Source organism: Mastacembelus armatus, chromosome 13 (assembly GCF_900324485.2).
Source record: "Mastacembelus armatus chromosome 13, fMasArm1.2, whole genome shotgun sequence".
Classification (NCBI taxonomy): Eukaryota; Metazoa; Chordata; class Actinopteri; order Synbranchiformes; family Mastacembelidae; genus Mastacembelus; species Mastacembelus armatus.
This window is the reverse complement of record NC_046645.1, coordinates 19,618,884-19,643,394: the sequence shown is the minus strand read 5'-3', so window position 1 is coordinate 19,643,394 and position 24,511 is coordinate 19,618,884. Positions and strand designations below refer to the sequence as shown.

At 41.2% G+C, this 24,511-nt stretch overlaps 1 protein-coding gene across 2 annotated transcripts in view; it reads right to left on the bottom strand.

Moving 5' to 3' along the window:
- robo1 (roundabout, axon guidance receptor, homolog 1 (Drosophila)) overlaps positions 1-24,511 on the bottom strand; it is a 157,285-nt gene that overhangs the window by 38,626 nt on the left and 94,148 nt on the right. For both annotated transcript variants that reach the window (XM_026294513.2, XM_026294521.2), the window contains exon 3: positions 5,868-6,025. In XM_026294513.2, the coding sequence (XP_026150298.1) occupies positions 5,868-6,025 (158 nt within the window). The remainder of the gene's footprint in view (positions 1-5,867; positions 6,026-24,511) is intronic.

Sequence of the window (24,511 nt, the reverse complement as noted above, 5' to 3'; positions counted from 1 at the left end):
AACCTGACACACACACACACACACACACACACACACACACACACACACACACACACACACAAAAGTTTTCCTGTTACTACCATGTTCAACTTCAGCTCCTTTATTTGTATTCACTTGGTAAATCTACATCACTCCACTTCACTTCGCCGTAGATTTACATTTTTCATGACATGCAAATAATGAACAAACTCCAAATCGTGGTTATAAGGATTTTAGATTTTAGTTCCTCTAAAGTAGCGAGGAAAAGACTTTTGTAGGACAAGCAGACAATCTTTTGGTTCTTGGACATTCCTCCACCCTTCAACCTTGTTTAATATTCATCGTAAAGCAGGAGGCAGAGGAACGTGAAGAGGCTGTGGAAGGCTGGTTTATTTGGGGCACCCTGTGGTGCTGGAAGGGTTTGAAGTATCATTATGTTACTGTTTGTTTGAGGAAAGGCTTAACAGCTAAAACACTGTGACACAGAAAGGCCCAAGGTCAGGGCAGACCATACAGCAGAGAAAGAGGGGGTGCACTGTTGGTTCCATGGTGCTTTGACATGAGGATCCACTTAAGGCCCTGTCCACTCTATCCATATTCTTACCTCTGTAAGTCTGTGGCAGTTTTCCATTCTCCACAGGCATTTTTGGAGTGCCAGAGCAGCAGGGACTCTGAGAGCTGGCTAAAATAAATGAATGCAGCAGCACTTCTCTTTTTCTCTGTATGCATACCCTCTCCACACAGCGCAGCACACAGGCTGCTGAAAGCCCTGACCATCTACCCATTATCCTTGCATTACAGGGAGATTGCTCTATCCTGTTGCCTTTTGTCTCATGTCATTTGGCAATGCTGATAATGCAAAAGCCCGCATTTACCATGCACTCTGTTGGTATTCAGATGGCAGTTCATTTCCAGGCTGATAATTAGCCACTACTATTGAACAAAAAGAGGACAACAATGTGCTGCATTTTGACCATTTATGATTCTGCTGACAGACTCTTGCTCTCACCAGACAATGGGGCTTAAATACTGACATTTTCTTTTTTCTGTTTATTTATCGTTTTCTCATTGTTCCTGAAAGACCTGTTTGACAAAGCTGAGAGGAATGTGGCCAGCTGCTGTCAGTGGCACATCAGCATAAAGGGTAACAGACCTGCCTCACTTTTTATAGCACTGTGGGAAACTTTCTGCAAATGCCCCAACATGAAGTCATTAATATATGTGAGATGGCATCCAGCATGTCCATGGTGTTTATACACAGCTGATTAAAATAGAAAAAAACAGAAGGGTTCCCTCTGATGTGTATTCCTCTGACGTTCCCTCCCTCCTCTTTAAACTGCACCACCAAAGCCAAACCGACCCATCCCAGTAAAGTGCAGTGCAGAGAGAAAATCCTCACTTCAGGTGGATAGGGACCTTACTCTGATCAATGGTGATCACCAGGGAGTCTGCACTTTCCAGCATGTTGCATGGTGGGGGGAACAGACTCAAACAAACGCACCCAAGCAGGCTGGGTGAAGGGGGGGCCGTTGACAGGCTCAGCTGTTCAAATTGTGAGGATTCCACCCTCTGTTTTCCACAGTCTGACATACTGACCAAATTTACCATACCATAAACAAATTCTCGACATCAACCAGTGACTGTCCTATTTCTTATACAACTTGCTCTGTGAACATGGGTGCCCAAAGTATACCATCCAGATCCCCAACTGTCACCACAATTGATTATGCATACTTAGATGTTCATACATGACATCTAGTGCTACTTTTAAAGTGGTCATTTGGGAACACTCAGGCTGCAAAGTTTTGTGCTTGACAGGAAATTCACAGTGAACAACACCAGCTGGTTCGCACAGTACCGTTACATCTACCAGGTCCAACAATACTACAGGCAATGGTACAGTTCTGAATAATTCAGCAGTGTTGACATTTACTCAAAATATTTCACCCATCAGTGCATAAAATCACAAACAGAGCAGAACAGGAATAATGATACTGCAGAACTTATTTAAAAACAACAAAAATAGCATGTGTGTGTTTGAGGGGGCAGTTGTTTTGTCCTCGGACATACAGTGGGTACGGAAAGTATTCAGACCCCTTTAAATTTTTCACTCTTTGTGTCATTGCAGCCGTTTGCCAAAATCAAAAAAGTTCATTTTATTTCTCATTAATGTACACTCAGCACCCCATCTTGACAGAAAAAAACAGAAATGTAGAAATTTTTGCAAATTTATTAAAAAAGAAAAACTGAAATATCACATGGTCATAAGTATTCAGACCCTTTGCAGTGACACTCATATTTAACTCACATGCTGTCCATTTCTTCTGATCCTCCTTAAGATGGTTCTGCTCCTTCATTGGAGTCCAGCTGTGTTTAATTAAACTGACTGGACTTGATTAGGAAAGGCACACACCTGTCTATATAAGACCTTACAGCTCACAGTGCATGTCAGAGCAAATGAGAATCATGAGGTCGAAGGAACTGCCCAAGGAGCTCAGAGACAGAATTGTGGCAAGGCACAGATCTGGCCAAGGTTACAAAAGAATTTCTGCAGCACTCAAGGTTCCTAAGAGCACAGTGGCCTCCATAATCCTCAAATGGAAAAGGTTTGGGACAACCAGAACTCTTACTAGACCTGGCCGTCCAGCAAAATGAACAATCGTGGGAGAAGAGCCTTGGTGAGAGAGGTAAAGAAGAACCCAAAGATCACTGTGGCTGAGCTCCAGAGATGCAATAGGGAGATGGGAGAAAGTTCCACAAAGTCAACTATCACTGCAGCCCTCCACCAGTCGGGGCTTTATGGCAGAGTGGCCCGACGGAAGCCTCTCCTCAGTGCAAGACACATGAAAGCCCAGGAGTTTGCCAAGAAACACATGAAGGACTCCCAGACTATGAGAAATAAGATTCTCTGGTCTGATGAGACCAAGATTGAACTTTTTGGCGTTAATTCTAAGCAGTATGTGTGGAGAAAACCAGGCACTGCTCATCACCTGCCCAATACAATCCCTACAGTGAAACATGGTGGTGGGAGCATCATGTTGTGGGGGTGTTTTTCAGCTGCAGGGACAGGACGACTGGTTGCAATTGAAGGAAAGATGAATGCGGCCAAGTACAGAGATATCCTGGAAGAAAACCTCTTCCAGAGTGCTCAGGACCTCAGACTGGGCCAAAGGTTCACCTTTCAACAGGACAATGACCCTAAGCACACAGCTAAAATAACAAAGGAGTGGCTTCGGAACAACTCTGTGACCGTTCTTGACTGGCCCAGCCAGAGCCCTGACCTAAACCCAATTGAGCATCTCTGGAGAGACCTGAAAATGGCTGTCCACCAACGTTCACCATCCAACCTGACAGAACTGGAGAGGATCTGCAAGGAAGAATGGCAGAGGATCCCCAAATCCAGGTGTGAAAAACTTGTTGCATCATTCCCAAGAAGACTCATGGCTGTACTAGCTCAAAAGGGTGCTTCTACTCAATACTGAGCACAGGGTCTGAATACTTATGACCATGTGATATTTCAGTTTTTCTTTTTTAATAAATTTGCAAAAATTTCTACATTTCTGTTTTTTTTCTGTCAAGATGGGGTGCTGAGTGTACATTAATGAGAAATAAAATGAACTTTTTTGATTTTGGTAAATGGCTGCAATGACACAAAGAGTGAAAAATTTAAAGGGGTCTGAATACTTTCCGTACCCACTGTATAGTAACACCCCTTCAACACGCTACAGTTAACTTTATAAAGTCATTAAGTGATGAATAAAATTGAAAATGATAAATGCAGTTTTTGTCAGAAGATCAAATCTCCAGGATGAACAGTCAGTTAAGAGAAACTGTCATATTTTTATTATCTGTAATGCAATAAACGTGCACGCACAGAGGTAATCAACTGTGCATGCATATACTGTACAATACATACATGATCAGAATTTAAATAATACAAGACAGAGCATGACATGCAAGACATGCATATCATAATACCTTTAAACCCCATCCGTCAGACTATGAAAACAAGATCAAGACCCAATGCAAACTACTTCCTCTTCACTACCTGCTTGTGTTAGCTGTGACTTTACATCGCTACAGCACACATCCCATCAGTATACTCAAACACACCTAGAGGTTTCTTTCCGCTCAAGCAAAATAACTATTGACTAGAGGTCGACTGATGTGGGTTTTCTCTGGCCGATGCCGATATTTAGAAATCAGGGAAGCCGATGGCTGATATATGACGCAGATTCTTTTGGCTGATTTGTTTGGCCGATTTTAATTTTCCCCCTTCATCTCACAAGGTATAAAAGTGCCCAGAAATAAAATTAAGTATTGTAATTGTATTATTGTTATGTTTGTAGTATTTTTTGTCCTTGCCTTTTCTGCTCCCATGCTTCTCCCATGCAACTACTGGCAGACATTGCACTTGGCCTTCCCTGATGTTGGCTGACTGAAATACTGCCATACTGGGTTAAATTTCTTTTCAGCCATCAGACTATAATTCTAAAAAAATAATACAAGATTTGTCATTTTAAACTCGCTTTTTCTATAATTACATTATTCCATGCACATCACAATCATATGTTTTGGAAAAAAATAGGACTGATTTATCACAGGGTACCTGTCATGATCCTTATGTTTGTTAATTGTTAATTCAAAGGGCCATAGTCTAAGAATATGAGTAAACAAACAATATGTGCAACAAGTAATTTGCATGTGAAAGTAGAAACGTGCACATTAACTTTCCCCAATAAAAGTATATTTTTTGATGTTGCGTGTGTCGGACGCACAGACACATTTATTGAGGAACCTTATCCTGCGTGTTCTAGCCAGAATATTCATCTGAATTTCACACGTTTTTACTTTCACATTTGTTGCACACATGACGGTCAGCGTCAATTCTAATACGCTACAATGTAATTACGCGTTGGAAACGAAAGGTTTTCCCTGCCATCATTAGCTGAAGCGTGTGTGTGTATGCGACTATAACAGTTTAGCCGATGGGCTTGTTAGCATGTTTTGGTACCTGTGCCTACAGCCTGAACTACAGCTCGCTAACAATACAGACCAGACAGTCGCTCTCCAAGAGTAGCTTCATATTCAACCAATGAAATGTATAAGGCTAAAATAAAAACGGAAGATAAGTACTTTCTTACCGTTTTTGGACGCTTTTCAGCTCACTAAACAACCTGCTTGTCGCAACACGCCTTCATGTGTTCCATAACAACACTTAACTGGTCGCAGATGTCCCTGTCTATAAATTGGCCTAACGTGCAGTGAAATGGGCCGATGCCGATTAATTAAAATGTGCAAAAAATCGGCCGATTAATCGGCTCGGCCGATAGATCGGTCGACCTCAACTATTGACACAGAATTCCGACTGGTTGAAAAGGTCTAAACCAGGATTATTGAAAACTGATTTTTAGTTAGCAAGCATGTAGAGCCTGATTGATGCAGCAAAGATGGTTGTGTTGTTCTTTTAATTAGAAGGTGAATAATTGGTGGTTTGGTTCTTATTACTGTAAATGTACTGAGTTGATTGGATTCTACAAGTGCTGCTGCTGCTGAGTACAGTTTTCTCCTCCTTTATTCCAGTCAGCCTGTTTCCGCTGCCTGACCTACGCTTCTCCTGGTTAATTTAATCAGCCAGCTATAACTAATCAATGCACTGCTGCTGACTAATGGAGTCAGACTGATTCCACCTCTATAAACCACCAAAATGGTCTGCTTTGGAGTTGGTAATTGCTATATATTAATGACAAATCAAACAAAAATCAATCTTAATCTGCATCAGTCTTTCTTATACATTTAAACTCATCACCCTGAGCATCCTTTAGGCATCAACACATTAGACTGCATGTCATGCCAAAAAAGATTTTACAGAAAAAAAGTCTACTTACAGTGATTCTCTCATCTCTGTCATCAATGTTTATTCCATCTTTTTTCCAAGATATGGTGGGTTCAGGATGTCCACGTGGAGGCTGACACTCCAGGACTGCCGGCTCTCCTGCTGCCACAATAACATCTGCAGGGTTTTGTCTGAAGTCATCACGCAGAACTGCAAAAAACAGGAGGAAAAAGAATGAACAAAATGTAAATAGCATAAAGCTATTGCTACATTTACTGCATAAAGCTGAAGGCAGGTAGTAAAAGAGAAATCAAGATTTACATGAGTAATTAGTTCTGCACAGATGATAAAATCACTATTGATTTACGGCATCTAGTGTGCCATGTAAACTAACAAAATAAAAATGGCATGTACCTTATAAGACTAATAAAGTTGCTGTTTTTAATGCTTTCCCCCCATATAACAACCATGCATATACACAAACAAATAGACCCATTCCATCTTACTGAGGTTAAAAAAAAAAAAAAATTAAATCTACCACTGCTGCCTTGGTAAGGATAAGATGTGCCCAGATCAAGTGATTGGAATCTCCCTGATGACTGGAGTCCACCTAGCAGGCTCCTGCGTGGAGAGGGCAGCACAGAGAAGCCCCCCCCCCATAAAGACTTACAGTTCTTGGTCTAATTTGTTGGTATAAAATTGATATTAAAAAGATGCGATGGTTTAAAGATATAAACTGAGCAGTTCTGATTGCCATTTGGGGTTGACAGTAAATTTCAAAAATCCTGCCATACCATACACTTGCCTTATCAAAATATAAAAATATCAATATCAGTACTACCTGGTAATTAAATCAAAGCTGATCAATGCCTATCCCTGTTCTGAGGGCAGGGGAACACCCTGTCTCTGTACTCCATATTTCTGGTGTTAAAGATAAACTGAAGATTGGTTGAGAGAGAAGAAAGTAATGAAAAAGCAACAAGTTCCCTTCTGCAGAAAGTGTGCCAGTAATTATTTTGCCAGCTCCTCTGCATGTACATATAAAAACATAAAAAACAGCTATTGTAAATTTCAAGCTGAACTTCAGGCCACACACAAAGTATGTGAGGCCAGTGAAGTGTGTGCATATGCAGTGTAATCCTTTTGTATGCATGAAGAAGTAATGTGAGTGCATACTTGTAATTTATTTTGTTTGTGTTTTGGGGATAAAACTGAGCTCTTGCTGTGTATTATCTCATGCTCCTCAGTCACAGATCAAAGTTAGGCTCACCCCAGGACCCCTCACCTACTTTCAGCCAACAAATTCCGGACTAAAACCCTTAAGCACTTAATTGGTCATTGTCAAGCCCAGATACCGCTTTCTGCTTATTGTAACATGGAATGGGAATCCATTCCAACAGTAGGAACCTGATTTTATGGTAAGATGGAGGGAAATAGCTTCCCAGTCTATTGCTGCACAGTAACACCCACACTCCCCTAAGTACAGCTTTAAAATTACCTAGTCCCAACACTTAAGAATAAGAACAGTATTTAACAGAAACTAAGCAAAATGATTCAATATATTTTGTGACTCACATTGTGTCTCATATGCTATAAAAGGTGCATACATATGCACAGTCTTGCTGTATACAGATATAATAATTGTGTGTGACCCCATAGATTTTCTATACTCTGATCTGATACAACTCAAACTCAGCAGCACAGCTGTGTGGTGAGTAAGCTCATTTGGTTGGGTTAAAAGAAGATACAGACATCTAGGAATGTAAACACTAAACATCCAATTCATTAGAGCAGCAGTTCCATCTGAACAAACACTGTCTCTATTTGTATCTGCTGGGTCAACCTGTTCTGAAAAGCAGGATCGTAGAAGTCAGCATTCAAGGTGAGTTAAATACTGATGATGCTGTCGTCAGCCTTGGCTCAGATAAAATGCAAAGGCATTTCTTTCTGGCTTTGTGTAAGCATCCTACATCAGCTGGTGACAATGACTGAACAATATCCGATGTATGTACACTAAAGAAAAGTAAAACATATGTGAAATAATTCCTCTATTCCCTGCAAGCTAATACAGACTCTGTAGTAAATGCCTCAGCGAGTAAGCGCAGGAACTTTAACTGTGACATTAAGTGCACCTCATCAGCTTGCAGTGGGTCTCTACCTTCCCCGCTGGTCTCACTGTAACTCAAAAAAAGTAAGTGATGTGTGGGTAGGAAAAGAGGAAAAACGGATGCTATACTGACTGGTTGGAGAGCTGTTTTTTTTCAGTGTTTACACCAACAGTGCAATGACCTCCACCCCTCCTCAACAACACTCAGTCCCCCACTTTGCTGCCCTCTCTCCTCCTCCAAACCAACACCTCTTTGTTATAAACACAGCTGAGTGCAGTGCAGCAGGCAGCACCGAACATCTGCGCAGTGGAAAACAAAATCCTTTGGGAGCAAAAAGGAGACAAAGACAGCCAGACAGTCTGTAAGACAGACAGACTCAGATCTGGATGGGGTACAAAAGCCCCAGCTCTTCCGCCAGAAACCCTGTCAGATCCGGCTGTGGTAGAATCAGTTGCCTCTGGCCCCCCTCTTTTAAAAAGAGGCATCCAGCATTCCTCCTTCCTGTATACATAAGGCTCAGCACACTTGCCTCTCTAACTGTTCCTGTTCTGGGACCCAAAATTGGAGGAAAATGGTATATAGAGGCTCTCACACTATGTACTGTCCTTAAAGTGTGTGTGTGTGTGTGTGTGTGTGTGTGTGTGTGTGTGGTGTGGTCTGTGTTTGGCATAATGAGCCTACTCTACCATTCTGTCTCTCCAGTGAGCATGCAGCTGTCCCCTAGCAGATAATATTTCCTGTGCTATTAACAGAGAGGCCAAACTCAGTGTGTGTGTCTGTGTGTGTGTGTGTGTGTGTGTGTGTGTGTGTGTGTGTGTGTGTGTGTGTATGTGTACAGAGAGATTTTCAGTTGTGGCTTAATATGTGGAAATGGGCCAAAGTCACAGGTCCCAGCAAGAAGACGCCTCTTTGTCTGTCATGAATTGGCTCAAATATGCTGACAACATGACACATATGATGACAGTTAATACCTGGACCAGGACAGGTATCAATATGCTTTGTCAAGGTAAAGAAATGCATTCTGTGTTGCATTTCCTTTTTTCAGTACATTAAAAAAAAAAAAAAACACATCCTATCTCATTTGGTTGATATGCTTCGCTGCACGACAACTACCTGACTGTGCATAAAAAAAAGTATCTATCAATACAGAAATGTAGTAACAACTCTTGCGCCCTGTCAAGCCAAGACTAACCACAATCCACTGTACCATATGATAAATTGCTGCCTGGGTCCACAGTAGCAAATTGAAGTCTGAGGCTAACACAATTAGTTGCCATCATTTCTTACATCCAAACCCTCCTTTAAAGGTCAGCTGAGATGGCTGCTCTCAGTTCTGAAAAGTCCCAGGTTCTTCACCCCCACGAACTATCCCCCATCCATCCATACACTCACACACACATTCGCTCTTTTCCTCAGGAAATTGAAAACAGATGTTTAAATGTCAAATTAAAATGAGATTCTTGTGCTGCCCCTCCACCATTAATGAAAACTAAGAATTAATGCCACACACAAGCCTGGGCAGGAAGATCTGATGAGCTTTGTTCTGAGGAAATTAAACCAAATACAACAAGCTTTCCTGCAAATCTCTGGAAGGATAGAAAAAAAAAAAACAGGCCCACCAGGGAATTAAAGATTTATCAGAAGGCACCGAGAGTCAATCCTGCAGAGACACAGAGCATAGCATGGGTCTTGCCTTTGGCTTTTTTCTTGAAACAAAAATGGACACTGCTAGTCCCACAGGGGTAGCAGAGTGAATGAGGGAAGGTAGATAGAGAGGAAAAAGAAAAGTAGAGTAAAATGGAAGATAATCTATCGTTCTTCCTTTTTGTCTCTCCTCCTGTTTTTCTGAAGGGTGTTCAACTTCTAAACTGCACAAATGTGCACTATTTACTTACTGTCACAAAGTCAGGCCTTCTATGGTTAAACACCATCAAACATTACCTGAGGTTATAAAGCAGGGATAAATGGGCTGACACTGACAAAATATCAAATGGCTAGGCGGCTACAGTTCATATGTGTGACTGCCCCAGCGTCAGAAGAATTGATTTGCTCTCCCAGCTTTATTTTGCTCCAAATTAAATCAAAGACTCTCAAGTCTATGATGAAATGATGAGGCAACTTAATATCTAACAGCAAAATATAAATAAATAATAGTAAAACCGTAGATGACTCACTGAAAATTCCCAGGTCAAAAAAAGAAACAACAACAACAAAAAAAAACATAACATGTTCACAGTACCTAAAGCTTATTAAATCTTTTTTAGCTTCATGCACATTAAAATAGGACATATGCTGGATGAGCTCCCCTCCAGGCCATATCCACTAACTGTACAGGATAATTCCTCTGCTCTTTAAGTTATCCGTGGTGTTGTTTATGCCATAAGCAAAACTACACCTCATTCATAGTTCAGTTATGCTGTTTGCTAAGCCCTTCCATACTGATGCTCTTCACCTTGCCTCCAGGTCTGTCCTGTGGGACAGGCACCTCTCGTTCTCTCTGTATATAGCTCTAAAATATTCTCTCCACTCTCACATTTGCCACCCTCATCTTACCTCTCTGTCAGCTCTCACACACTAAGCAGCTTGCATCAAAGACAGGCTCATAGCAATGCTGTGTTTTAACCCATATTACAATAGCTGTTGCAGGTGGAAAAGTTGCCAGCGGCATGCGTACATTTTGTCTGTGTCTGCATTACACAAATCTATTTGCTGGTGGGTGTGAAAGTAAAACAAGACTTCTACTGTACTCTGGAGGATTGCTGCCTCCTTCTTATCCCTCCTCTTTCTCATTCCTTGTTCCCCCCTTGACCCCACCACCAGGGAGATGAGATTGAACATGGCAGACTCCCATCTCCTTCTCATTCTTCAGTTCTGAGCACATGACCTTTTGCCCATCCTGCAAACACTTCATCCAATACTGCAGCATGCAAGCTGCACTGAGCATGCCAAAATACTGTCTAGGATAGATGATTATAGATAGAAACCTCAGCTATGTGCACATACAAAAATGCAAACAAACAAACAAACGTTACAAATAAGGACGTTCTGAATATTAACTGATATAATAAAACCATTGCACAATTTCTACTTCTAAATGATTGGCTCCGTTAGAATTTAATTTAAAGATTTCATGTTTATTTTCAAAAGCTATATTGGTAAGGCATTTAAAAAAAACAGCTCTCTAGACAACTGTGACATTTAATAAAAGGTCACATCTGCAGCCACATTGGTCAAAAAAGCCTGACAGTCTAAGTGCCTGGTTGACCACAAAACACCTTGTAGACACCCGTAAATATGTCAGCAAGAGCCCACAAACTATTACCCAACTAGGCTTTAAGGTTTCCACCTGCACACCCTGATGTCATGAGGTCATCCTCCAGATTCAGATGTGATGTAATGTCACTGAAGGGAGACAAGCTGTCCTTAGTAACTCCTGGTCTTGGTATTTGTTGATTTGTGGTGTTCATTACACATATATTACTTGATAATTAATAAACCATGCCTGATCATTTATACATAACCTCTTGTTTTGCTGCAGTGTGCAGCTTAGATCCAGCTGAACACTGTAGTTCAGTGGCGTTGGTTACAGCCTGTGAATGAACAGCAGCCAGAGAGACCTGGAAATTCAAAAATGAGAAATGAAATACTCCCTCTAAGCCATGTAAATTATCTGGAAGTTTTGAGATGTCTGGACCTAATGAATCAAATTCCAATAATAAAATGAGTCATTTTGCAGAGTTTGTGATGCTTTGAATAATTTATTCACCATTTTACCATCACTCATTTTGCAGCGATTGGCTGTGGGAAATATGCTTTTTAGGCCGATGTGCTTAACATGATAAAGGTGGAAATGTTCTGTTCAGTATGTATCTTGGTTTATACCTGATCAGTAATTAAATGTAAAGGGTCCCTTTGAAAGATCAATGTTTATTGTTTCTATTAAAAATTAATATATAAACATATACTGAGATCAGTACTGGCCTTAAAAATCATGCATAGGTCAGGCTTTAGTAGAGCTATACATATACAAATGTAAACCGCTGCCCTGCTGGTATGTGTATGTGTATTAAACAAAGCAGGGGTAAGGTGAAGGGACTAATGGCAATTACACTATGCTGTGACAGGTGATTATTGTTTATAGCTGGCACTGGCAGCCAGGGCAGATGGCTTTGCACAATTTTCAGTGGCACAGCACGAGGGCATGTCTGTACTTGCAGCCCAATGAGCCTGCAGAGAGCTAAATGTGAGGGTTCAAACTTGGTGCTTGATCTTCTACATTACCCACTTCAACAAGGACTGTAGATCTCATATGCATTAGTATCCAACAGCAATTATGTCTGCATAAAGAAACAAACTTGCACACCCATACACCAAATAAAGGAAACCCTGCCCCACAGACACACAGAAAGGCCATTGAGTGCCTGTGTTTGTTTAAATTGTCATAGTCTTCTCATCAGGCCTGGAGAAAGAGATGTCGTTTGGTGAACAAGGCGAAAGGTACGGAGGGCAGCAGGAAGGCAGGTTTATGTGAGTGACTGAGTGAGTGAGTGACTTGGCACCTCATAGTTCAATAAATAGTGCCTGTTTGATTGCAGGAGTTGAACTAAAATAAAGAGTGTTTTGAGTGTTGGAGCTGCACAGGCAAGAATGTCAGAGAAAAAAAAACACAGCTTGAGAACCACCCTCTCTCTGTCCAAAAAATGTTGCAAAAAGGAAACATAGAAATCCCATAAAATCCTGATAGGAACGCCCACCACCACAAAGAAAACTGTGTAATAAGCATCTGTATGGGATTATCACATTTAAATTTAATGACTGAAACACTGACGAGCCATTTGTGGATTTCTCAGCTTCTAACAGATCAGCTATACACTGTTTATTTATGAAAGAGATTCAAAGGCTTTTCAAGGAGAACTTATACAACATCAAACTCAATACATGTACTAAGACACAGGAATATAGTTGTCTCATTAGTGGCTGGCCAATCTAAATAAATTATTCTGTTTACACAGCATGGAGGCGAGGGCAATGGAATTAATTCTTTTTTCCATTAACAAACAGTGTTTTAGTAGTTTCAGAATGCTGTAAAAAATATACTGAGGGAGATAATTGTGGGAGAAGTGGGTAAATCAACATATTTAACAAGAACTGTCTACTTTTGCATGACTGTTGCAACAAAGACGTAGGTACAGCAAGTCTTGCTGTACAGTGAACTGACAAAACTATCAAGATGTTTTTACAAGCCAGTTTAGACTGTGTCTTATTTTTCTATATAAAACTCTATGTAAGCCTGTCTTCAATGTTGCAGGTCGTGCCTTTCCCTAAGATGTTTCTCACACTTCCTCAGAATGAGGAGGAACTGAGAACCCCAGTATCCTAGCTCTCAACACTCACTGCATAGCCTCGAGCTTGAATCTCTACCCAAAGCAACACAAAAGAGCAGATGTAACACTCTCATACACTCAAACATAGACACATGTACAGTATATGCTTTCATTCTATCCTTCTCCCACTCACCCACAAAACAAGTAATTATGCTCCGTTCATAGCATTTCTATTCCCGTGGAGTCTTGCTGTAAACATTTCCATTGGATCTACATTGTGCTGAAGAAATAGGTTCTTGATTTTGCAAAAAAGATGCTGCTGTTGAATGTTGTTTAGAATTTCTTCAATTTTATGAGCACCATAAACAGAATTCACTTTTTTGTATTGGGAATGTATCCATATAAAATTTGGGCAGACTACCCCTTTATGAACTCTTTCCTCTTTCTTTACCTCTACATTCGCCACGCTTTTCTCACTGCACTTCGTTCTTCTCTGGCAGCTTTAATAGATCGTGTGTGTCTGAGTGTTCACAGTCTAATAGGATTTTACACAACACAGAATTGGAGAGAATATGCAGATCACACATTTGTCACGATAGAATGCTCATTACCGTAAATCCCTTTACCTCAAGAAAAGCAGGCAACAACCTGCCAAGAGCCATGGAATATCTTTATCCACTTGGGCCTAAATCCTGCTACGTGCGACACAGCTCAGATCACATTGTGTCACTTATGTTTGCTGACAAAATCTCACTGTGTGCAGCCCTTCTATCTGTGTGGCCCCACCAGCTAACCCTCTCCCAGCATCTGCAAAGATGAGGGCCTTCTTAAAACAATCTTCCCAATTAACATTCCTTGCCCTTGGAGCCCCATTGGCCCACCCCCTGGAACTCCTTTACTGCTCCTCCAGATCTGACCCCTCCTCAGCTCAGCGATGACAAAGAAGCTGTTTAGGACCCAAGAGCAACCATATGACCCTTGAATAGGACTAGACAGTGAGGGTGGTGTGAGGCAAATTGTTTTTCTTCCTGAGAATTCAAAATCTCTGTTTTTGTGTTTACATGCATGTACGCTTGTCTGTACCACGTGTATAAGATGAAAAAAGAATGAGGGAGAGAGAAGAAAGATACAGGAATGGAAGTGAGTTAGCACCAGTCAGGGCAGCAAAGTCATCACAAATGCTCCTAATTTGATGTGACACAGAGTGATATGGGCTCATTTGCACAGGATGGATTGCTCATGATCCCGGTCAGGGGGAGTACGGTAAAAGGAGCATGTCAGCTAGCTAACTCACACATTAGAAAAATTATATCCACAAACACAGCACGTTTTCTTGCAGGGTGCCATTTCACCTGCTGCTTGAGCACAAATATTGACCGCAGATCTTTTCACTTCTCTTCTAGTCTGAGATCTCGTGATCAGATAACAGGATGCTGACGAATCCCTCACTCATCTTCCCAAAACATTGATATATTATCGACAAACAGCAGAGACTAATACAGTGTTATTCAATGGCGGTGCTGTGCAAACAAGACCAGGGCAGGGAGAATGAGATCCAGGTGTGAAGTCAGAGATGAGACAGTTTACACAAACTAAGGGGATCTGGCTCTGCTTCATGTCAGAGATAATGGAAATCAAAAACACTGTACAGCTCCTGCTTGTCCTTTTGCTCAGCAGGACTTCCTGGTGGTTTATGTATAACTTCCATTACAGAATGGCAGAGTCTAGTATGTGTTTGTGGGAGCACTGGTGTGCAGGCAGGTGTGTTTGCTTGTGTTTTAGTTCTCCTTACTGACTGTGTTACCAGTCTGTTTCGGACTAAACCTTATTAATGCATACTTAATGAGATCCAGTGGACATGAGGTGCACGGATGTGTCTGTAGCATCTGTCAAAGAAATTACCTCAAAGCAGAAAAGTTAGATTTGCCCTTTCATCCTTAATAGGTGTAATGGAAATCTTAGCCTAACACATTTAGTTTCCAATAAAAATCTAATTTGATAGAGGTCTAAGAAACAAAAGGAGTGAGTGACTGCTGTGGAGAACACTGTGTTTCGGTTAGGACAGGACCATAAACTAGGATTACATCAGCTGCTGTTGCGAGAGTGACTGGGGAAGAGTAATATGATAGTTTCTGTGTGGAGGGAAACAGACAGGCACAAAGGAAAATGGGGAAGGAAAAAACACAAGGGGATCCAGTGTAATGTTACAGTAGATCTCTCAGCCTTTCGTCATGGCCACTTTCATTTCCACCATGCTGATCCCTCTCCAATCACTTTACCAGGCACAGGGAAGACAAGGAGAAAAGAAAGGAAGCAGGAAGAGAAGCAAAGAGAGGAAAAGGTTGTAGAGGTTATGCAAAAGTGTGGAGGTGGGGGATGGGGATTCCTCCAGAGATATAGGGCACAGGAATGTTAAAGAGGGTGAGACAAAGCAAATCAGAGCGCTGGGATCCAAACATGTGCTGCAGCTCTAGAGGGGCACATCTTTCTCTGATCAGTTGCCGTCCACATTTCAATGGTTTCCACATGGATGTTAAACTCTCCCAGATGGACCCTGAGAAGATGAAAAGATGTCCATATCCCTATCTAAGAGAGGATCTGTTACAGTGGGACTAGATATCGAAAGGAACAGAGTGAGGGAATGCTTTGAGAGATACTGTGCCAGAAAGAAATAGAGTTGAAATTTCATCTTTAGCACCTGTCTACCACGTGAGCGTGTACTCCTGTGTGATCACTGCCAAACATTTTGGTGCTACAGCTTTTCACTACACTTGTCAAGTTGTCCAACATGCAATATAGAGCATAGCTGATGCCAAGGAAAATGTTTTGTAAGTGTGTCAGAAATTACCCTGATCCCTGTGAAATTGACACTGTGTCAAGTTTCAAAACTGATGTTAAGCCCAGGATTTTACATCTTTACATTTTCATTAGATTGGGCACAGACAAAAGAAAAGTGCTTTTCTCCTTTGTTTTATGGGATACTTTACTATTGTTAACATGGCTGAAACATCCTGGTGTGGTAATTTATGTTCCCTCTCCCTAGGGTAAAAAGTCAAGCCCAACAGCAGGGGAAATTTAAGGCTACTGCACCAACTCCACTCTCAGAGAACTATCTCTATATAAATATCTGCTAGATTTATAGAAGTGGGAGAAAAATCTTTTCCTCCTTTGAGGTGCTATGTGACTTGTGCTGACTCTCTGGATTGAAGCTTGGCAACTTGACATTAGCCTGAAGAATAGAGACAAGTGTCAAGGTGCACTGTCTAAACATATTTTGTGATAATTTTCATTTCATAATTGCATTTCTCCTTGAGCTTTGACTCAACCTGCCTATTAAAAGTGTGCCATCTACTTCTTCACATCCCTCAAATGCTTGTAGAAACTGCTTGAAGATTTGCACCATTCTGTTTTTTTTAATCCAGTGTCCAGGTCCAGAATGAAAAGCCTGTCACCTAAATCTGTCTGTTAAAATGATCTTAACATTCATTTATACATTGGTACTTCATAATAATGCCATCTGTATAGTGTGACTCCTTATGAATTTGCAGACAATGCTGTCAATGAAGTTACAACTTGTCATGATGATGAGATGACATTCTAAAAATATGGAACATCCATCCATCTTCTATACCCACTTATTCCTTAACCAGGGTCACAGGGATCTGCTGGAGCCTATCCCAGCTCTCTTTGGGTGAAAGGCAGGGGTACACCCTGGACAAGTCACCAGTCCATCGCAGTATACACACTCACACTCACTCCTATGGGCAATTTAGAGTCACCAATCAACCTGACATACATGTTTTTGGACTGTGGGAGGAAACCAGAGTACCTGGAGAAAACCCACACAAGAACAGGGAGAACATGCAAACTCCATAAGAAAGGCCGGGTTGCGAACCCATGACCTTCTTGTTGTGAGGCAGCAGTGCTAACCGCTCATCCACCATGGTGCCCAATAACACGGTACTTAACATGGATGCCGTTCCCAACACTGTGGTCAACCTATGTAAAGCCCCTACGCATCAGACAGAATTTCTTAGAGGAAAAGAGAAGCCCATGTGGAGTACAGGAGGGGCAAAGAGCAAAGGAAGAGGAAATTTAAGAAATGGACAAGTAAGAACCGGCTGGATGATTTGGACGATAAGGGAATACAAGAGAGAAAGACAGAGAAGCACTGGGAAGGTGGAGGTGGGGGCAGAAATTTTAATTCTCTGCCTAAAAGGAATGCATGGATGCAAGAGATCTAGACTGCTCCAGAGCCAACTTGGGTGTGCTGAAGAAATCAGGTTAGAAAAGGGGCATGAAGGAAGGAAAGTTTAGACTTACCCATTAAAATAATTAAACTAATACAAACTTCAATATGACAACACATTCAGTATATTGCTATGGAAAAACTAGCTGCAGGATTCTTGCCTGAGATAGCAGTGTATGTGTGTGTTGTAGCCTGCAGGTTCCACACAGCTGTCAAAAGGAGTGATGGGTTCAGTGTGTGTTTGAGTTCAGCAGTAGTATGTACACACAGCAGTGTGTTAAATGCGACGGGGCTGTGTGGTCAGTGGTACATCTCATTAGCACCTGCTGAACCAACCAGTTCGCTGCACTCACAGAGCAGCATACCTAAAATAAACAGGCGTGAAAGCAGACATGCAACACGCATCTGTGCCAGCAAACAAACTCTCCCGGCAGAAAAGGAGAGAGAGATAGTATGACATCAACAAGAAGGGTAGAAGCTCCCTCAACCGTCAGCCTGCTAGTATCTCTTCAACAAACTGAACATCCTGAGCACAGAGAGGTCAGGACTCAGGGAACAGATAAACCGTTCTTCCTACCTCTCCTGAGATAAGCCATGCTTAACGTGCTTCACATGGCAAGACAATTTACCACAAAATGCTGCCACCACATCCCCTCTGAGCAAATCATCAAAAAAAAAAAATCCATGTTTAGTTTCTGCCAGGTCAAAATATGCCAACAAATTCATGATAAGAGACCATGCAGCAAAAAAGCTACATTGTACTCAACAAAGGAGAAGAAAACCAGGGCTAGGATGTGATGGAACTTGTAGACTTTGGAGCAGGAGATGAGGGTTTTCAGTTTGTTTGAGCAAAACAGCCATTCGTGTCATGTGGCTGAGACCTGCCCAGGAGCATACACCATATGGGTGAGATCAACAAAATATTCCTCCATTATTTTCAAAACTCCAATATTCGTACCTTATTCATATATTATCTCAATTGGCAGGACTGGACAGATCCCAGCATGCAAAAGTTACAGCCCATTCAAAATTATATGTGCAACAGATGTGAGGCATCAGGATTAAAAATGGGTGTTGGGTGCACACCTCAACCATGCTCAAGCAAAAATAATATGATGTTGATGAAGTCGGCCCCTTGTCTTCTCCTTTCTGATCACCTATTTAGACCCGGAAAGTTATGAAAGTTAGCAAGCTGTGATTAGTCAGGGTCCAAAAGTCTGATTTGTCTCTGCCAAGTCATGGCAAGAATTTAGGACTGTGTTCCTATCTGGCATAGTGATCATTTCAAAAGGTAAAAATATCCTGTAGTTTGATCCTCGCATAATAGAGAAGCTCAACAGAAAACAGTCTTCATGCCACCTGATTTGCATCTTTTTGGAATGTGGGATGAAACTGGCAAACCTGGGTCACATTATTTAGGAAGGATAAAAAGATATTAACTTGACTAAAAACAAATGTACTTAATGTTTACAACCCCCCCCCCCCCCCCACACACACACGTACGCACACGCACGCACACCCCTCCAGCCCCCGCAGTACCTCATGCTTTCTATTGTCTGAGTACCCACCATGTTGTCTATGTTGTCTGTATCTACAAGAGATAGCATCTCAGCAAAGCTTCTCTGTGGTGCTCTGTGGGAGCCTGTGGAAGGCAGCACACCTGCACAATAGACAATAGCAAATGCTCCTATAGATTCTGCTGGTCTTTGAAGTGGCGATGGATGTGAGTTCAATACCCGAGGCCTGCTTTTATCATTTGCATCACTCTGTGGTTTTAGCACACAGTCTTTGTGGTGAGAGATGGCTTTGAGATGAGTCGACAAGAGCTTTTAAGGACATTTAAGTGTTTGGTTGACCAGCCATTTGACGTCACACAAGGTGTTCACAAGATGTAAACAAAGCAAAAATTAAAAGGATGTCTAACGGGGTACGTGTTAGGGTGTGCATCCAATGTGGTCTGATCAGCCAAATTTTCATAACACAGTTAATTGGCATGGGATTAGGTATCAAAATATAAGCCTTGAAAATATACACATACAGAGACAATCTGTGTAAAATGACCCTCGAGCTACAGTATGTTTAGGCTGTGGGGGGAAAAGTACACTGACAGAACTTTCCATTCCTTACCAGAGTATCACAGTCACATCTTATATCTCTCCCTTCAGTCCATGGTATTTGCCTGCTGTCTAACAGGCCTCCTAAGCCTAAACTAGCCGTGAAATATGACATCATAAAAAGCAGTGGGTTTTTCGATTATGAAGAATCTATGAATTATTCAGAGGAAATTGATGCCAATATTTTTCCTCTCCATCTAGCTGCTTCCATTCCTGTGTCCTCTATATTTTTTTCTTCTATTAATGCTGCTCTGTTTAGCTTTTTCTCAATATATCACATTTTTCCTATCTTTTCATCCCTCTCCTCTCCCTTCTCATAGCCATCCTGTTGGATGGATAGCACAACTATTGATGGAAGATGAAAAAAAAAAAAACACACTGGGAAACGCTGTAACACAGTAATTGGCTGGTGTTAAAATGGACACCTCATGCCTTGTCAGGGCTACAACAAAGTCAAGTGAGTGGAAACCTTAACTAGAAAACAGAGACATCCCAAGCATGCCAGAAACAGTTCTGGAGTCAGCTCTGTCACCATGTGGCTAAAAAACCCAGCATCTGACCCTTTGTCTGTCACCATCTGTTTTACTATCCCTCCTTAACTACATACTATCAGCACACACCTTAAAATAATGACTTACTGTACCTCACAGTGGCTTACTGGGCTTTCCTAAACGTGACACTATAGGAGCCCTAGTGAATAAACCAGTCACAGAAGAACATGTTTCCCCAGTGGTGACAGACAAGGCCATACAATATGTCTCTATACAGTGATGAGTAATAACCTCTCTGGGGCTCTTTGCTTCGCTGCATCTCATACATACGCACATCTTACCGTACATCCTGTTTTCTGGCCATTAGATTTTGCATAAGGAGCTGAAAAGCAGACAGTTTTCATTAATGATTTAACTTAATAGCCGATTTCTAATATAACTCACCAAAACAGTACAATGTACTGTATCTACAGTATCTTAAAATGTTTTATTCTTAGGATGCTTTGTTGCACTAGGTAACCATTGCCCAATGTATAAATGGCACAAAAATATAAAGGAGAATCGTTTCAAATGTGAAATTCCACACCATTCTCAATATCTAATTGACATGCTTGAATACTGTTGAATAAATAGAACAGGACGATACCCCAAACTTCGTAAAGGTTGGAACAGCCTGCAAATTAATTTTAAGTTATTGTACAATTGGACAAAGCCCATGCACCAGCCTGAACTCCGGACAGAAATGAATGAATATTTACTTGGCCCACTTACAGTTGCAATTTGGGTTACCAAGGAAATGTGCATTATGTGTGTTTATCAAATATTTATCTTTCTAAATTTTTACTGTGTACACCCTCCAAGCATGAAGGTTATTACTGAGCCAAATTTGAAGTATCACTGCTATAAAGAACATACAAAGATATGATTATGTGCAAGTCATTTGACCTGTGTGATTCTCTCTATTGCTTTGTGTGTTTTCTGATTTGCAAAAACATGATTATGGTGTGTCAGTCCAGTACACACAGGCACAGGGCAACCACAGAGAAGGACACAATCTACAAAAACTTAATTTCCTGATCCAAAGTACATTGTTTTCTTCTTTTCTGCAATAACACCAATAATGAGAAAGAAAATGAAATAACTTCTAGGAATAGATGAAGCATGATGTTCATTCATATGCACCGATTCTTATTCAAGCCCATTATGTCCACATTTATGCATATATATGCTGTATGATAAATGCAACATAGATGAAAACAGGACACTATGTACTGCTGAGAAAATACTGCTGCACATGCTACTAATGTAATCTACATTATGTGCTTCAAAGGAGTCATCACACACTAACTAAAGGCAATATTTAGAATGAGTGATTACTGCCAGTGATCAACCTGAATGATGTAGTAAAAGCAATCCATGTCCACTTCATATCAGACAGAAGTGCAATGCCCAGGCTGAAGAGGCCCTACAACTTCTCTTCTGTCCACTAACAACTCTCTGTCACTGCTTTATGCATGCATCCTGAGACACCCACGCCCTGCAAAGGCCCAAAATGAGTCCTGGGTTAATGCATAGAACAACGCAATTAAGAGCCAAAATGAACAACTCCCCACTCCAGTCCACACATGAGCATGTAAGAGAGCACTCACTGTGTTAATGTGATTGTGTATCCTACAATGTCAGCTTGACCACTCATTTGTGTATACTGTGTGCCTGTGTGTGTATTTGCTCTAAGAAACAAAGCAGAGTTGACAGATCTAGCCAGCAGCCCTTTGACCTATGACCCTAAAGGCCTGGCATAAACCGGCGGTGCTCGTTTGCAGTTAGTTTCTCTCCCCCCAGAGTCCTAAACAGGTCACCACGACACACAAAGGCCACAGAGACATGGACCTGATCCAGGATGCCATGATTGGTTTCAACTCTCTTTTGACGAGGAAGAAAAACTGAGGAGCAATCCAGCAGTGTTGCATTGTAGTAAATGAAATGTAAGTCAGATTTCTGCTCTAAGAGGCCAACCTCAACTCCCAAAAATAGCCAAGATTTGCTTCCAACACTGTGTGCAAGTTAAACTGCCTACACAATGGCACATTTGTTATGGTCATGATATATTTGTCTTCTTCTGCCATTTATTTCTTTTGGGTGAAGAAGAAACTCGTTTTTCATTTCCATATTGCTTTTCTATTCTTCACAGCTATTATTTCTTGAAATCGGACTCCTGATATTTTGTTTGTTTTTGATTTTCTTTTTAGCAAAGCCCAAGGGTTCCTATGTCAACTTCCTCTCAGTGTGCAGCATGATGCCAAAAATATTGCTGTATAAAGGAGCAATTTGCCATTCTGTTTCCAAACATAAGGAACAAGCTTAGCTTTTTCACAAAAACCTCTCATCCAGTGATTTGAGTCCAGTCTGCCTTTGTTCTCTATCTCCGTCAGTCTGTTTATTTAGTTCTCCGAAGAGTGTTTGCGTTTGAGCACTTGTTTTGGACAGACAACAAGAGCTTAACAGAGTACCAAGAAGTCCCTTACAGCCCTCCCATCAGTTCCCTTTGCCTATGATAATATACACTGTAATGTTAAAGAAGAAAGCAGCTAATTGACCTCAAATCAAAGATAATTGGCCCTTTTTTAGCCTCTTCCTGTCCTACAGCAGTATGGACACTGGGGGAATATTCCTTGGCCCAATTCATAGATTACCACAAACAAACATCAGTAATCACCGGTGGGAAGTGTGATATTGCTCTGTATCTCTATCGGCAGGGTGTGGCAGGCCCCTGACTAAGCTACAGGGTACAGACAACCTGTGTTTGCCTGCACCCTGGAGCCTTCTCTGATGAATATCTCTGTCTCTGGCAGTTCCCACCATAAATTCTAATGCAATCATCTACAAGTCATCAGAGGAGTTACCCTAAGACCTACCCCCAGCTCCCCATGGATCATTTTCTAGATTTTCCTTTCCGGTATGATGTTGTAACACTTCCTCCACTTTCTCTTTAGTAAGAAATGTAAATACAACAATATCTATTATTAAATCTCAGGTATCAATCAATAAAACTGTGGTTTCACAGGGTTAGTGCATCAATAACACAATGAATTGCAATGTATTTCTAATATGTTTCTTAGACTACCATTGTCAAAAGCGCTATCTTCTATTGTGTAATATGTTAAAGCAACACTATGTAGTTTTTCGACCCTAAAACAATGTCTCTAAAATTATTTCAGTGGTAGAACAACTCTTAACCAGACAAATTCTACAGCTGCTGCAGCCTGAATGGGCTCGCATTGGATGCAACAGCCCTATGTAACTGGTGTGTTCGAGTAGGATCACTCAGCCCTAACTAATAATTGTTCACGGAAACCCACGCAATTTTGCAATTTTATTAAAAACAATATAATTTATTAATTTAGGTCACTAATGTATTTATTAAAAATGTATTAAGCTGAGTTTGAAATGAAATTAAAGTGTTTTGGGAGCATATCTGGGGGAATATTTAGGGTTTAAAGAACTTATGAGTTCCTTTGCAGCCTTCACATTTAAAAGTGAACCTCTGTCCTATTGTATGACTGTTTAGTGAGTAATGCGTGTATGTCTCAGCGAGAGACGTTGATTTGATTTTATCTAAGCTCCGCTGGTGCAGTGAATTAGAAGAGATAAAGTGGAGCAAGACACTCAATTTGATCTAGAACGTGCAAAAGCAGAACTCAGAGTACACAGTGAGGGGTAATAAAACAAATGAAGCAAGACTCAAATGCCGCTTGCACCACTGTGGCAACATGACCTACATCTGTAGGATGAATGCTGATTCTTATCTAAAGTAAGATATGGCCCGAGGACAAGACAAGTCATTTTGGCACACAAGACTGTTATACACAGTAATCTCCTTATTCACTGCGTTTTCAACTTCAAGAGGGAGCTTCTGGGTTGGTGAGTGAGACGCTTTAATTGATGCAGCAATCAAGTGTGATTCATGTTACTTTCTACTAGGAGAGTCCTGAAGTGTCCGATGAGAACCCAGACAGGATTACATTAAAGGCATTCCTGTGAACACTCCACAGCTTCCCAGTCTCTGATTCTCCCTTCCAGACAGATGCCAAAGTCATTGTTTGAAAAGCCTGCTTTTCAGACAGAAAACTTGATCCTACTGGCTGCCAGTGTCACCAGTTGCTTGCCATCCTCCCCTGTTATTTAATCACCTTCTTTCTGGAATGCACTTCAGTCATTCTTTCTTACTGGCCCTCCCTCTTTTCTCTGGACCATTGTGTACTAGGCAGTCTGAGGACAGTGCGTGTTTGGTCATACTAGATCTATTCATCTTCTGGTGAAACAGGATACACAGACCTCCTCTATGTCCGGTGGTCTCCATCCCAGCTCCTGTCGTGTGAGTGTCAGAGATCGAGAACGTGTAACGGGAGG